Source organism: Pteropus medius, unplaced genomic scaffold (genome assembly GCF_902729225.1).
Source record: "Pteropus medius unplaced genomic scaffold, Ma_sr-lr_union100, whole genome shotgun sequence".
Taxonomy (NCBI): Eukaryota; Metazoa; Chordata; class Mammalia; order Chiroptera; family Pteropodidae; genus Pteropus; species Pteropus medius.
Window position 1 is genome coordinate 4,002,041 of NW_024351073.1, and position 16,772 is coordinate 4,018,812.

The 16,772-nt window shown below is 30.2% G+C and overlaps 1 protein-coding gene across 3 annotated transcripts in view; it reads right to left on the reverse strand.

Moving 5' to 3' along the window:
• Positions 1-16,772, reverse strand: part of NIPBL (NIPBL cohesin loading factor) — a 166,339-nt gene that overhangs the window by 80,354 nt on the left and 69,213 nt on the right. For all 3 annotated transcript variants that reach the window (XM_039842640.1, XM_039842641.1, XM_039842642.1), the window contains exons 5-9: positions 16,650-16,749; positions 15,967-16,118; positions 10,190-10,350; positions 9,141-9,237; positions 5,417-6,043 (exon numbers count right to left, since the gene is read on the reverse strand). In XM_039842640.1, coding sequence (XP_039698574.1) covers positions 5,417-6,043; positions 9,141-9,237; positions 10,190-10,350; positions 15,967-16,118; positions 16,650-16,749 — 1,137 coding nt within the window. The remainder of the gene's footprint in view (positions 1-5,416; positions 6,044-9,140; positions 9,238-10,189; positions 10,351-15,966; positions 16,119-16,649; positions 16,750-16,772) is intronic.

Below are 16,772 nucleotides of genomic sequence, written 5' to 3' on the forward strand. Positions count from 1 at the left end.
TTATTTAAGATCATTTTAACCGCAAACCAAAAACTATAAAGAGCTCCAAAGCTGCCAACATACTAAATAGGAAATGTAAACTTTACTATATATAAGAAAAGTATGGAAAAGAATAAAACCTGAAAACAGAAACCATGCCACTGGAAAAAAAGGTAAATGAGGAGAGTAAGAAAAAAAATTTAATAGTTTATTATTAACCTCTGGTTCAAGATTCAAGTTCTTCAAGGTGTCAATAGCACAAACAGAATTTAAAAGCTAACACACAGAAGTATATTTAAAATAAGTTAACATTATAAGTATAAAATGAGAAGCACCTAAGGACTTTTTAGATAAATTCTGTCTTAAGCAACTTCCACTGAAGAAAAATGCTTTGGCTCTTCAACATTAACTTCTAGAGGTCTATATATTGGCCTTCTTAAGAAATTATTTACAATATTCTGAAATGTAAAGATAAACACAAACACAAATCCACCACCACGATAAAATGTTAAGGTACTTTTAACAACTATGTATTTCTCTGCATGATTCCATTTGACTTAAGAGGCTACTAGGTCATTTTCTATAAATTGAATCTCTAATTAGCTCTTGAGAATAGTTATATTACCTTGAGGTATGCCTGCTTTAATATTTACTTGCTGAATTGTTTGGCTATGCTCTGAGTCATTTAAAATCATTTTTACAGGAGATTCTATTATAGTATTTATTAATGTGATGTAATATCATTTAAGGGAAATAGTATAGCAAAGATAAGAGTCAAACTGACCACTAAAAAAAGCCCCTTATTATTATGGAATCAAATTCCGAAAATTTTTTTTCCAGATTTAAATCTAATCAAATATCATATGAAAATTTACTTCAGATACTTTGTAGAACTAAGTTATTCTGCTTCTATAGTTATTCAGAAGACAAATCTATTATCACATATACTCCACTTGTAAAACAACTACGTGATGATGATGATGATGATGATAATGACGTATATTATCATTAGATTGTTTTCACTAGTTAAAACTAACCTGGTAAAAACTTATATGAAGCTTTTTACATCAGCACCTAAGGAAAAAAGCACTCAGAATAGTACATTTATGTTTAGGGAATTTTATTTTTGAATGTTCTGCCACACAAAATAACCTTTATATCTTGCCATAGGGCACACCAAATAATTATTACCTCATAAACAAGATGCTTTATCACTTACACTTATCCCTTAAACTTTTATCACAAGAACCTAGAAATTTAAATAGTATAATCTAAGTTTTTAAATATTTTTTTAATTAAATATGCTATGTGAAAGTCATTAAAATGGTAACCTAAGCATACTTAGGAACTATAATGACATAGATCTCAGGGATCTGAACATTTAAGAAATCTACTGCTTATTCTTCCATTAATATGAGCAATCTATCTTTTACAAAAACATTAAAATATCTCGAAGGCTAAATTTTAAAGGATTATAAAATACTTAAGAGTTTACATAGATCATTAACCTCATTCCAATTTACGTTAAATTGGAACGGAAATTTAGCAAACAGTTTGATGACAAAAAAATTATCATGTTTGATTTAGTTATCTTAAACTATAGATACTATGATTACTTACAATAAAAACTTATGAAAGCATTTACATGAGACTAATTGAGAAAGATAATTTTTTACACTATGCATTAAATATTGCTAAATAAAAAGTTTTAATTTTTCAACTATTGAAAAGTACTTCACTTCTGTAAAACCCAGAAAAATTCCATTACTACTGCAAGAATTCTTGGATATAAGACAAAGGTTCTGATTCACTTGATCTGATTCAGTTCCACTATGAACTTATTCCTGTAAAGTGGCTCTGAATCTGCACAGTTCATTTCACTTTTGTCTATTCACTTTTGACATCAGTCTTTATCACATCATAACCTTTACCTAATGATGGAAATCCAGCTCTATGAAGAATAACTTTAATATTTGAGACACATTACCATTAAGTTCTCTTTAGCACTGGGAATCATAAGATTAGCTATCAGAATGCATATATTCCCAAAGAAAATGCATACAAAAGATGTCATAATTTTAAAACAACACTGCTATCCTGGTGCTAATATTTTGAAAATAAAATCCAGCCCTTAGAGAAATTCTGAACTTTATTATGCTTATAAGAAACAAAGTATATCACTTGCTTAAATCTATACAAGTAATAACTGAAAACACTTAAAGTAGAAAATGCCACAACAGTACACACAGTAGACAATTACGAAAAATAAAAACATCCCACCTCTAAACCACAGCACAGGCTAAGTGGCTAACTGTTCTATCCTGTTCAAACTCTAGTCTCTTATTCTAAATGATAGGTAATAATTTACTTCTATAGGGGTTACAGTGCAAGAATATTGTAACATTATAAAAAATATTAGTGTAGCTAGGCCATTCCTTATACTTGCTGATATGGAAAGTGGACCTTGGGAAAAGATGAAATAGGCAAAGATGAACAAATAAACCCATTCTTTGATAAAAGAAAGCAGGAATTTTCAGCACATTGAAGGAGATATTAATGTCTATGATAGGTTATTCCAGAAGCAAAGATGAATAGCCTTTAAATATTAATTTATGTAATCACAGATGTTAAAATATGAGCAAAAGACTGAGAAAAAGGTCTTTTAGGAATATTATTATTATAAAATATTAGGTTACAGAGAGTTAACCTATCAGTGTATATAAAACTATTCGAAGAAGGGAGAACAGGCCAAAGGGACATAAATAGCAGCCAGAAAATGTGTCTTCTACGTGTGGAACAAAGGTACATTAGGTTCGACCACAGTGTAGGTAAAATACTTTTTAAGAGTACTCTATCCCTTTTCTCAAATTCTATAATTATTAAACAACCATGTTTCTTGTCTTTTCTCCTAAGTATAGATTTTTTTTATTTCTAGTCTTGAAAGGAATGCTTCTCTCATACAAATGAATGTATTAAGAAACAAGCTCAGACTCTAGAGCAGAGCTCTCAGTAAAACCATGCAGACCAGACAAGCAGTCTTGCTTGCCCCATACCACAACCAATACAATAGTTAGAAAAAAATTCTCAGTGCCAAATTTTAGAGTACAGTAAATACTAATTTTATAACTTAGTCCTATAATGTAGTGGTTACAAGTGATAAATTTATTTCAAAGAAGTATTTCATCTCTCGAGGGCTGAATAAAAACTACCACTTCAGAAAATTTTGCTATTATTTATGACCTCACCTACAATCTTGGAGCAATATACCAAACATTACATCTTTCCAAAATCGCAAGATGACTGCTTATGTATAAAACACTATCTAATCACACAATGCAGAAACTGAATACAAAATGACAAGGTTCAAATCAAAGATGTTATGTTAGGTGGTACCTAAATTCCAAAAGTTTTCAAATTAAGCCATAAAATAATAGGAACATAAGTTAGAAATGACACCACTAATATGAGGTCAGCAAAATCAGCAATGCTAATAAATTTGGAAAAATACACATTAAATTCACACTAAATTGAACTAAAACTCAGATAGCTCTAATAAACATTTTCTCCTTTAATCCTTGTAGCACCAGATACCTCTGTAAGTCAGTTTACAGAGCTCAAAATTCAAAGTCAGCTCTGCACATCCAACTTTTCAATGATATCTGCTATAGTCATCCCATCATAAATTATAGAGAAAATCAATTTGATAATTAAAAGCAAAATATATATTACAAGTTTTGGAAAGAACAGTATGCTGTTTGTCAATTTTATTATTTTTTCCCAATGAAAAGTCAGTAGTCTAAAATAAGTTTGGTAATACACAATTAGCCCTATTTACTAATTCTTATTTTCATTCAGTTTTTAAAGGTAAAAATTTTGGTTTCAACAAATATGATACAATAAAAGTTCAGGAAAGTTAAAAAAAAACAAAAGTTCACCATTTCTAACCATTATAAAAATCATTTAAAAAATTATGCTCCTTTCTAAAAACACAATTTTCCAAAACATAGCTTAAAATGTCATGCAAAAATTCAGTCAAGGCAACTAATAATTTTTGGTCAAGAAATTAAAATTTTATATGTTTCTTGCAAAACTGTAATAGGATTCAGGATAATTAACATTATCAAGAGAAGCTGAATTATACACTTTTATTAGAGGTTAGAGGAGGAGATACATTTTGGAGCCCACATAGTATACTTATTTCCTGAATCCCACACCACTAGGCAAAGAGAAAAGAACAAGCAACATTTTACTTTATCCTTAATGCCAATGATTTACTAGTTAAAAAAAAAAAAATCTCAGTTCCCTAGCCAATAAAATGAAGACTTCTAGCAATTTCTTTGCATCTATAAATGATTTATACATTTAGCAAACATTATAGTACAAGTAGCAAATATAGGCTTTTTTTCCAATAATGTTTAAAAAAGTCATCAAGATACACAGGAAATATAATACAAATCTTCAGCATGTTTCTTAGCATAGGAACAATGATCTAGAAATGGTCCTCTCACATATGACAAAATCATATATAAAAATGACTTGTACCCAACATCAGGTTTTATTTTATAAAGAAAATATGAGAACTGTATATCAATATAGAATATTTAACCATAAAATTAAATTATAGAGTACACTTTGGTTTGGACAGTCAAGTATATGTATGCATCTGTAAAGACAGCAAATTTATAAGTTATATTACGAATTTCAATCACTGACTCATCAGTCTCTCTTAAAATAATCAAGAACTTAATAAGGGGCTATTTTCATCTGATTATAATTATTTATAAAGCATGAAAAAAGCCCACAAACTCATAGTCTTGAAACTCCATCCTAATATACTAGTCCGACAAAAGGGAACACTTAACTGTAATCACCAACAAAAGATCCTTGATCCTTAATGTTTGCTATTTAATATTAACTTAAAATTCCTTCCATAATGTTTTTACTAAAAAAAAATAAAAATCACATTATTAAGAGATGGTAGGATTAAAAATCAAGTGAAAAATCTAATCGTATATTAAGCATATACACAAACTTTTCTTAAATGTACCAATTCAAAATAATTCTATAGCAGTTAACCTTATTTTGGCAGGAAAAAAGGCAAAGATACAAAACTATATTAATATAATTTGTGGAAAATGTGTGCGATGTAGAAATGCTAAGTTTCACTTAAGTAGATAAACACAGATAAAATCACTTTGTACATAACAGGTGATGAACCTAGGATACAGAATTATCAAATCTCATATAGTTGTTTCAGGTAAAAAATAAATTTAAAAATTTAATTTCTGAGGTATGAGGCATTAGTAATAAAAATGTAACTGAGAGACATAAAGAATTATAAAATATAATGAGGAAAAAAGAGTAACTTAACAAAACTTTGACATTATAATTACATATTTACCCAGAGTATGAAATGGCAGTAATGAGATTACTTTACCTTTATCTTGAACTTCTTTTGAAAAGCGCTCCCTTTCAATAGCTGATTCTCTCTCTATTCGCTCAATTTCAGCTAATGCATCCAATTCCACTTCATCATATATAGGTCCCTGTTGTGATACCTGTTGCTGATTCTGTACCACAGAAGTCTGGGGCTGTTTTGTAGCAACTGAAGTGTTCTGTTGTAAAACAGGCACTTGATTTGCTGGAAGGAATGCTGTTTGTTCTTGCTGCGACAAACACTGAGCAGCATTTAGTGGGCGGTTTACATCCTGTGGAGTAATGGGTGTTTTTGAAGTCTGTCCTGGGTACTGCACATTAAAAGGAATATCATTTTCTGAAACATTGCTATTTTCCATACCAGAAAGCATATCTTCTTGCTGGTCCATGTCTGAAGACCTTACACGAGAAAGTCTTAATGTAAGTTTAGTGGAGTCCTTGGATGGAGAACTAATGATATCATACATTGCAGCTTTCTCACTCTGGTCTTTTTCATCCTTGCCTAATTTCATTTTCTTTTGCTTCTTTTGTTTTCTTTCTGGAGAATCTAGCAAGATATCTGGTGGAACATCTCGAGGTGATGAACAAGGTAGAGATTGAGATGGTAGGATTAAAGGTGGTCTTGATCCTAGAAAAACAATTCAAAAGACAGAAATGAACAATTGTGCTAGGTTTACATTTTCTTATACTACAGAAATATTAAGTAAATGACAATATAGTAATGATAGAAAAAAATATTAAGAAATTATCTAATCCAAGCTACTTACTTATTTATAAAATACAAAAAGAAAGCCTAAAGATTTGTACCACATGGTCTTTTAGTTTGCTGGTAGATGATCCAGGTTTGAATAAAGTATGAGTATCACCTTCTAGACAAGTATTATTTCTATTTCTGTTCCTATAAAATATAAATTCTTAGCTTAAAAACTGCAAAACATTGTTTTGAACAACGATACAATACAAATACTCTGGGCATGATGATCTCTACTCTTTCACTGGTTATCTAGGAAAACTGACATATCTAAAGTAAAAGTAAGTCTGTTAAATTAAGAAAAACAAATTAATCCTAGAGACTACATTCATATGAATACTTATGTGTATAAGAAAAAGAATGTGGGAAAAATTACAATTAGAATTTCATTTACTTCGCAAACTGGTGGTAACATATTGATTTATAATACGTTTACATGGTCTTCTCTTTCTCCCTCCACTTACCATCATTTACATACTCTCTTCAGCTTGCAAATCCTCCTTTTATTAGAAAAATATACAAGTCCAGCAAATTTCAAAGCTCAATAAAATATCTTTAGCCCAGATTCCATTAAATTAACAAATGCTATATGATACAAGTGTTTTTAAAAAGCTAATCAAATATAAAAATTCTCCTAGTTAACAAGCTGTTAAATGAGAAAAAATAGCATCAATATGCTTCAGAAATAAATGCGTAACAATATCTGAATAATGTAGACAATATATTTCTTATCATTAGATTACTTACTAAAATTAAAAAAACCATAGGAAATTAAAATCTGTTAAGATGAAACCTAGACTTACTTGTCTTAAATTAAGGTTTTAGTGTTTAATATTAAATACATAAATATGTGTAATTTTCTCATAAATCTGTACTTTCAATTAGCAATGTTAATATGTTTGAAGTATAATATATAAAAATTTCTATTGGATAAAGTTTGATAAAGATGTTATGGAGCAATTTACTCGCACGTTAGTTTGAAGTCATATTTAATAAATAGTGTTTTTAGAGGAAGCTTATATGGGACATTGAAAATGAAACTAACACTGTCGGACCATTTACTTTGTATTGGAGCTTATGCAAGGTACTTTGCACATCACTTCATTTAATTGATTAACAACAATATTGACGTGTATTTTGTTATCACTATTTTGCAGAAAGAACTGGAAGCTCATAGAGGTTAAGAAATTTGCCCAAGGTTATATAGCTGGCAAACCTGAAAAAAAATTAAACCCAGATCTATCTAATGTCTGGATTATAATACACTATATTACCTTTGTACCTAAAATTGATGAGGCAAATTATATATTTTTGAACTTCAAATTGCAACAATTCACCTAGAAATCAAATTGAATTAGATCAATGATTCATTCAACCTTTAAAGCTAGTTGAAACACAGTTTATGAACATAGAGATTCTGATGAATAATGTGTTCGTGAGGTAGTCTATTCTAAAGTTCTCTCTTTCTATCTAAAGTTATCCATCCATCCATCCATCCATCCATCCATCCATCCACCTATCCACCCACCCACCCTCCCTCAAGAGTTAGAGGGAAATAGTGCCAGTTATCTAGATCAATCAGATAAAGTAACTATCCCATTGTTATTCCTCTCTGGCAGTCTAAATAACTTCTCATCCTGATAATACTTGTGAGCTATGTACCTAACTTTGGTGCCTAACCTACCGAAAGAGTTACTCTGGAATTTGCTCTCTTTCAAAAGCTGAAAATTTACAGACTTACAGAATTCAAATTGCTCATAAAAGTTCAACTTTTATCTCATAAAGAATGTTCCTGATTAAAAAGTTGTAATAGAACCTGTGAAAAAATATCTTTACAATAAGAGGCAGACCAGTCCATGTTTTAGATGACTATAATTAGAAACAGTCATGAATAGAAAAAAACTTATTATCAGCTATATCATAATTAGTTACAAGTTAATTCTTTAAAGTGGAGTACAATATTCTCTTCCAATGAACTGATAATTCAAATGATCATACTTAAAGTATTTTTTAAAAACAGCCCAAACCTAACTTAAATTAACAATTTTGTAAATCTATTATACAACAGCAGACCATACAAAGTTCTTTGGTAATTCGAAGATAAAATAAAAAATGCCTGTCCGTAAGACAGTACAGGATGTTATTAAACAAATATATAAACTAATGTCTTGAGGAGAGTAGCAGAGAGTCTATGGAAGACCACCCATTATCTTGGAACCTGAAGAACTGATAGGATTTTAACAAGCATAAATGAAACTATATGTAAGAGATTTAGGGAGGTAACAGAACAGGCCAGATTTTGATAAATGACTACATAAAAGGTGAGAAGACTTTAAGATGATTCAGGACTGGAATAGCATTAGGACAAATAGGATTGGCAGAAAAAACAGTGAGAACAATTTTCAACATGAATTTGAAATGCCAGCTAGTTATGAGGAAGTTTTGTCTGGAAATGAAAAATTATAACTTGGGAGATAAGACTAGAGCCAAAGATATTGATTTGAGAGTCCCATGCACAAAAGTAATCAATATGCTATTACCAAAACTGAGTAAAATAGCCAAGAAGAAAAAAGTACAATGGAAGATAAGTTTAATGACAGAAATCTTGAGAAATGAGAAAGCAGAGAGAAGCGCTAATATAAGAAAAAAATCATTGAAAGAATTAGGAGGAAAACAGATATATTCCATATAAGATTTTTTGGGGGAGAAGGGAGAGAATGAAGAAAGCTGATCAATAATTTCAAATGTTTAAGAAAGGTAAGAAGTTTATGGTTTGCAAAGACCACTGGATTTATCAGAGAATGATATTGTATATAACTAAAAACATCATCAATAGTTTATAGGGATAAGTACAGATTTGTCTTTTCTACAGTAAATGAAAAACACTAGTTTTTGGTATCTTCACCAAAAAGTTCGAGTTCTTTACTCAACTTGAAATATGAAATGCTGAAGGAAATTTTAGTTACAATAATACCTTTAGGAGTTCCATCACTTCCAGCAGGTGAGCATACTGGCTGTGGAGACCTCAAAGGAAAAGATGCAGCATTCCTCGTTGTTGAAGAATCTCCATCCTAAGAATAGAGTATAAAATTTGTATCTTGAATGATAGGAGAAGCTTTAAAGAAATCTTAAAGAGAATCAATAAAAGACATAAATTACTGACAGGTAAAGTGTTGGTATTCAAAAGCATAATTCTTCTGTACTTTCCTATTTTCTTCGTGGTATATTTTAGAAGAACTGTAATTGTAACCAAAAGAATCAATAGCCTATACATGGCAATGAATAAGAAAATTGGTATTACTAGTATGCTCCACTTTTGTTTGTTATTTTCTACAGAAGGAGCTGTGATCAGCCTACCAGGCTGTAAATGTCTTGAGGGCACAGTCCACTGTCATCTCTGTTATTTCTTTAGATAAATGTAACTTATGTGATAATACCACCAAACCAATAGTAAGACAAATTTCCAGTATGTGAAAGGCTTTAATAACATCAAAACGATATTAAATTTCATGGGAAGAGTAAAATTAAGCAAAATTAAATAACAAGTCTAAGAGGAAAAAAGACCTAAGTACCAGTAAGTAAAGGTTCATTATTTAAGAGAACATTTTTGTGTGAGCATATATTTAAAAATGAAAATATTGTTAATTTAACAACCTAAACCTCTAGACCAGGAGTTGGCAAACTTCTTCCGTAAAGGAACAGATGATAAATATTTTAGGCTTTCTAGGCCACATAGAGTTTCTATCACATGATTTTTTTTTGTTGCTGTTTTTTAAAACTCTCTGAAAATGTAAAAACCATTCTTAGTTTGTGGGTCAAACAACTGGCCAGTTTACCAACTCTGCTCTAGACTAACTAAGCTCTGTGAATTCAGGAACCACATTGTTCATAGCTAGATTCTCAGACCTAGTATAATCCTTGATATACAACATATCCTTTAAAATTGTAGAACTGAAGTATTAGGTTATGAGACGAATATTAGGACTATTTTATTACCTTAACGATAACTAATATATTACATACATCACTACTTAGCCTGTGCACCATGTGTAGGTAGTCTTCACTTGAGCCATGTCTAGGATTATCAGCATGATGATTAGCTGAACTGCCAGACAACGGACCAGAAACTTTATTATCATGTATGTTTCTCAAACCACCTGCAACAATGGGACTTGATACCGATGCTGAAATTAATAAGAATAAAAAAAAAAGCTTTATAAAAGTAAACTGTTAAAATTCTTATAGGACAATAATAATTGTTCATAAGAAATATTTTAAGTGTGTAGAAATTACAGAGAATATAACAAGCACTCGTAAACTGACTATCTAGAGCTTGATTAAATCCATGTCATTCAGATCTACAGTCATGTCCACATAATGGGGTTTTAGTCAACAATGGACTAGCATATTCTACGGCGGTCTCATAGCTGAAAAATTCCTATCACCTAGTGACATCCTAGCTATGGTAACATTGTAGCCATTGAAACACTGTACTGCAACACATTACTCATATGTTTGTGATAGTGCTGGTGTAAAACAACCCCATTATTTATCACTGTTACAATTGCCAACAGTATTTACTACAGTAATATGCTGTACAGGTTTGTAGCCTAGAAGCAACAGGGGGAGCCTAGGTATGTTGTAGGCTATACAACACATAGCCTAGGTATGTTGTAGGCTATACCATTTAGGTTTGCATAAGTACACTCTATGATATTTAAACGATGAAATGGCCTACCAATGCATTTCTCAGAAAGCACCGTTAAGTGGCACAGGACTACATTTCTGAAATGAAAACATTAGATGTGCTTAAGCTCTTCATGTATCTGCATATTTTTCTCTTCTATTCACTTCCCCTTCCTCCCTAAAAGTAAAACCGTATTTTAGAGTTGCCTCTACCTATATCTTTACACCTTTGCTGTGAATATATTCCTACATAATACCTAGCATTTGTTTTATAGAACTGTATATAAATGGTATATGTATATCTTTCTATAATTTGCTTTTTAATTCAATATTATGTTGAAATCCATTTTTATATATGTAGTTTTAAATTCACTTATTCTAAATAATTTTATATATTCTGCTGAATAATGTATACAATTTATCCATTCTTATGTTAGATGTTTAAAATGTTTCAATATTTTTGTTGTCATAAAAAATTCTTGTACATGACTTTTTTTACAAATGTATTTAGGAGTTGCTGAAACTGCTGGATATGTCCATTTTTAAACCCTACCAAATATTAACAAATAGCTTTCCAAATTACTTATGTCCATTTATATTCACAGGTACAGTGAGTTCCTACAGCTCTATATCCTTGTCAATCTGATGGGAAATGCCTCTGACAATCATTTTAATTCGCATCCTTGATTAATAGTGAAGCCAAACATCTTTCATGTGTATTGGCCATTCATATTCCCTCAACTCAAAATCATAAAAAGACAGTTTACTATACTTTCTTTCAAAAGTTTTATAGCTTCGTTTTTTTCACCTAGGTCTTTAATCCATGTAAAATTTATTCTTGTTTAGTGTGAGATAGGAATCCCAATTTTATTTTTTTTGATATAGATAACTGTCTCAGTATCATTTATTAAAGTAACCATTCTTTCCTCATTTAAATATACCATATGTATCAAAAGTTTCATTTGTTCATGGTATGTTCCTAGGCTCTTTTACAAATCCTACTCTCCATGTTACCTTTTTCCATTTCTGGACCAATATTATAATAAATCTTGATTCCTACTGGATGGAGCTACATCTCATTCCATTTCAAAATTATCTTGCTTATTCTTGTACTTTTATTCTTCTGTATGAATTTTTAGAAGCAGCTCAAGCTGCATGAAAACCCTGTTTGAGATTTTTACTGATATTTATTGCATTTAAAGATTTGGGAAAATTTCCAATCTTTGTTGAGTCTTTCTATCCGTGAAGATGGCATAACTCACTTTGTTAGGTTTTCTTTTAGATCTCTTTCGAAAGTTTAATAATTTTCTCCACAAAGAGAATTTATTCCTAGGTATTTTGTGGTTTTCTTTGAAATTGTTAATATTTAAAAGATTATACTTATAACAGCTTATTTTAGGTACATAAAAATGCAATTAATTTCATTATTAAGATCCTTTATCCAGTAACTGTGTGGATAATTCTATTATCTTGTCTGTAGCTTCTCTTAGATTTTCTATAAAGACAATCATATCATCTGAAAATGACACTTTTAGTTTCTTTCTTACCAATAATTATATTTTTATGCTTATCTTCCCATATTGACTAACACACCCCCTAATGAAAAAAATGACACACTAAATAAAAGTGGAGATTATAGGCATTCATGTCCTATCCTTGATTTCAAGGGAAATGTTTCTAATTTTTCACCACTAAGTGGATAACTGTTGTCAGGAGAAGGTTGTCAAAATCATAAATGGAAGTTGAATTTTTTAAATATCCTTTTGGTACCTATTAAGAGGTTCACAGGCTCTCCATCCTCTTAATCTGAATTATACTGTCTAATATTAATCCATGTATTTCTAATACACACCCAAGTTTATCATACAGGTTGAAAATACTACTTATGGTTTGGTAACATTAAGACATTTTATTTTCATACTTATAGATGACGTCTGGAACATTTTATGATTAGAACATCTCTTCCTTGATGTGGATAAAATGTTTTATCTCCTCCCTTCCTTTCAAGGGAGACAGATTTTGAACTACAGAAGGAGGTATGTGCATTTTAAATTATAATATCATAAAACTGCTCTCTAAAAAGATTGTACCAATTTATACCTCCATGAAGACTATGGGAAGTTCAAATTTCTCTGCACACTTGTTGAAATTAGGTATCATATAACTATAAAATGTTTACTAATCGAATAGAAATTATATTTCATTTTAATTTTGATGCACATCTCTAATTGTGAGTTGCCCATATTCTCATGTATCCAATTTGTCCATATTCTCATGTATCCAATATTCTCATGTATCCAATTTGCTTTTCTTTTTTAGTAAATTGTTTACTTCTTTAGTCTGCTTTTGTCTTATTCTTATTAACCTACATAAGCTCTTGGTATATTAAAAATTAATATTCTGTGTTTGTAAGAAATTTTGAAAATGTTTTCCCCTTATATTTACTTGTCCTTGTTTGTAGTCTCTCCTTTTATACAGAAATATATAATTAATCTGTTTTTTTTTTATTTTTTTAATTTCTGGAATCCAGGTTTTAAGTCCGCTTAGAAATAAGGCCTTCTCAACTTTAAGCTTACCAAAAATTACTCATGTTTTCTTCTTATAATCTTATAAATTAAAGTAAAACATGTAAATATTTTATCTATCTAGAACAGTTTTGCTCTAGATGATCTAGGTATCCAACTAAAATTTCAAAATGCCTAGCCAATCCACTCAATGTGATTTATTAAACAATCCATTCTTACATACTAATTTTAAAATGCCATCCTTAGAATGAAAGAATTAGAAAATGCCCATTTTTCAATGACCAGTGTAAAAACTGATGAAATGAGTATCATTAGATGCTAAACCCTTTATGTAAAAGATTACTGGGGAACAAGATATTTACATGACCTCAAAGTATCCCCCTTCAGATTACTTGCTAATTTCAAAGGAAAAAAAATGTATTTATACAATGAAGAGATAAAGTAGTCACCACCTAAACATCACTAATACTGGGACCACTTGACATTATATGCCTTTAGATGTGATGTAATATAAAGTGCATATTACTTATCTAGTACTCTTGCCAAAAATATATAAGTAGAAACTAACAAAGCCTTTAAAAATAACTTAGTCGATAGGAAATAACAGGGAATATATAAGCAAATTAAACAACACTATAAGGAAACTGAATCTAGAATATGACATTCTACAAAAGTAGCACAAACTCTTCAAAAAAACAAAAATTACTATAAGATTTAAAAAGTTAAAAGAGATGTAAAAATCAAATGCAATGTATAAGAAACTAGATTAGATTATGCATTGAAAAGAAGGTTATAAATGACATATTTGAGACAACTGGTGGGGAAACTGAATGTAGACTAGGTATTAGATGATACTATAGAATTGTTCTTAATTTTTTTAGGGGTAAATTATTACATTTGGTGTTCATATAGGAGAATTTCCTTCTTATTAGCAGATGTACTTAAGGGCAAAGAGTCATGATGCCTGTTGGTGAAGGGGTTCATTGTGCTCATCTTTCAACTGTTCTGCATGGTTAAATTTTTTATTTAAAGTTTTCTACTATAAAGTTGGAGAAGTGTTTTAAATGTTAACTTTCACATACTCTAAATTCTCATATATATTTGCCCTTTTCTGGATTCTTTTCTGTCCCATTTGCCTATCCATTTGTTCCTTACCATACTAAATTTTGCCGTTTATAATAACTTTCATATCTGAGTGGGGCTAATCCCTGAATAACATTTTTAGTTTCTTGAGTATCAGAATTTCCAAGAAATGACACACTACTCAACAGGCCCTCAAGCTATATTTCTCTTCTGATTTTATGATTTCAACTCATTCTTTTGAAAAAGCTCAGTTTATCTTGTTAAAAAAACAACAATATTAGAGTAAAAGTTTGTTCTTTCCTACATATTCTTATGTGTATGTGGACATCCATAAGCAACAAATGTCCTTTAAATATTCTTCCTCCTATTAATTACACTTAAAAAGTTCCTCATTCCGACGTATCCCCGAGTATACTAGTTCACAAGTACCAAGTGCCTGCATACATACAAATTTATGTTCAGCATTCACACTATGTTCTGTAATTTTGGAGGTGTCTATCTCAAATGTGATCTGATTCCTAATTTTGACTTGAGTTAGTCCTGAAATAATTTATTAGTATTTCAATATTTAGTTTTAAGAAACCAGAAGTTGGTTGCTTTGATAGATGACTAAGTTAAAAGCTTACAAGTTAAAAAGTTTATAAATGAAGAAAGTTTGGACCTCAGACCGTAAAAAACAAGAAGAGACAAAAGAACTAATTACTGACTGCAAATGTTAAAATTTTGCAGTTAATTATGGGGGACAAAAACATATATGTTTGTTATATTATCTTTTGCCCTTTCCTTTTAAAAATTTTCCAAAAATGTATGAATTTATACTAATAATAAATTACTTCATAGCCATGACATAAATCTCAAGGCACTATAACCTTAAAAAAGACATCATATTATCACATTTGACTTTGACGAGAACCAGGAGTCAATCCCAGATTTTTTATTTTTTGAGAAAGTACTATTCTTTATTTGAAATTTCTTTCTCCTTTTATGGAGTTAACATACCCTTTCTTTTATAACTTGACAGGAATAGTACTGTGGGTTTGCTTTAATCCTAGAAATTTTTGTATCTAAGATTAATTTTCCTCTACCAGTACTCTATCTGCTATATAGTAAAATTTTCACACTATATATATTTCATCAATTAAAATATAAACTTTCTTTGGCTTAGTGCTACTGTAGGAAGTAAGCCCAATTAAAAGTAAATAGGAAGACAGCCCAATTAAAAAAGGTTCCTAATTTCATAACTAGATATACTCAATTGTATAATAACCTAAACCAAAGAGTCAAATGACACTGATTCTTTTATCTCCCAAATGATGAATTTCCAAATGATAAATGTAACATGTTTTTTTTTTTAATGGTTTAAGCCATATCTTAAAAGGAATGTTTACTGACAAATAAGAATACAGTATAGTATTTTAGTTTGTGTTTTGAAAATTATAAAAAGAAAGACATGAATTTGCTTGGAATAACAGGTATTCCCTATAAACAAACAACCTACTTTCTTACCTTGCTGCATCTGTGGATGTGTTGTATAACTTGAAGGATGGGAATATGGCATGTATCCTGCAGGGCTTTGTGGGGCATATGGACTAGGCACTGGGCTATTTTGTTGTGGCATAAATCTGTTCCCAGAGCTTGTCTGTGGTGGCACAAACCGGCTAAAACCCAAAATCCAAATAAACAATATCAGGAACTGAAATAAATATACTATATTCCTTGAAATTTCACTGTCAAAAATTCTCTGAAATCTAATTTGTCTAAAATAAAATCTATGCAAACAAAAAATTTGAAAAATAGTCAGATATACAAAAATCATTCACAATTCATACTCTGAGTTACACTAAACTGTTTATAAAAACTGAGGTATATTTGTTTATTTTATGGTATATAAAGCCATATTCCCCAAATGACACTCTATAAATTTTCTTATTTATCTCAAATACATTGCCTATTTTAACCTATTCTTTTGTTTGTATAAAATTAAGTTACTAAAATGATAGCTACTTCAATCAATATATTAGACCACTTCCACATATAACACTTTAAGGCAAATATGGGTTACAATTTAGGGTTAAGCATTTCAACTTCTTAACTACATATAATTCATTATCTCAATGTAGGTATACACTGTATACTCAAAGCATATTTACCACAGAAAACAATACTTAATAAAATGACATACATATTACCTGGAGGGGCTATGTGAGATAGTGGTTTGTTGATAATTGGAAGATGCAGGACTACTATGCATGGAATTCTGAGACAGTTTATATTGAGACATCATCATTCCTATGCAAACACAAAAAGGTAAA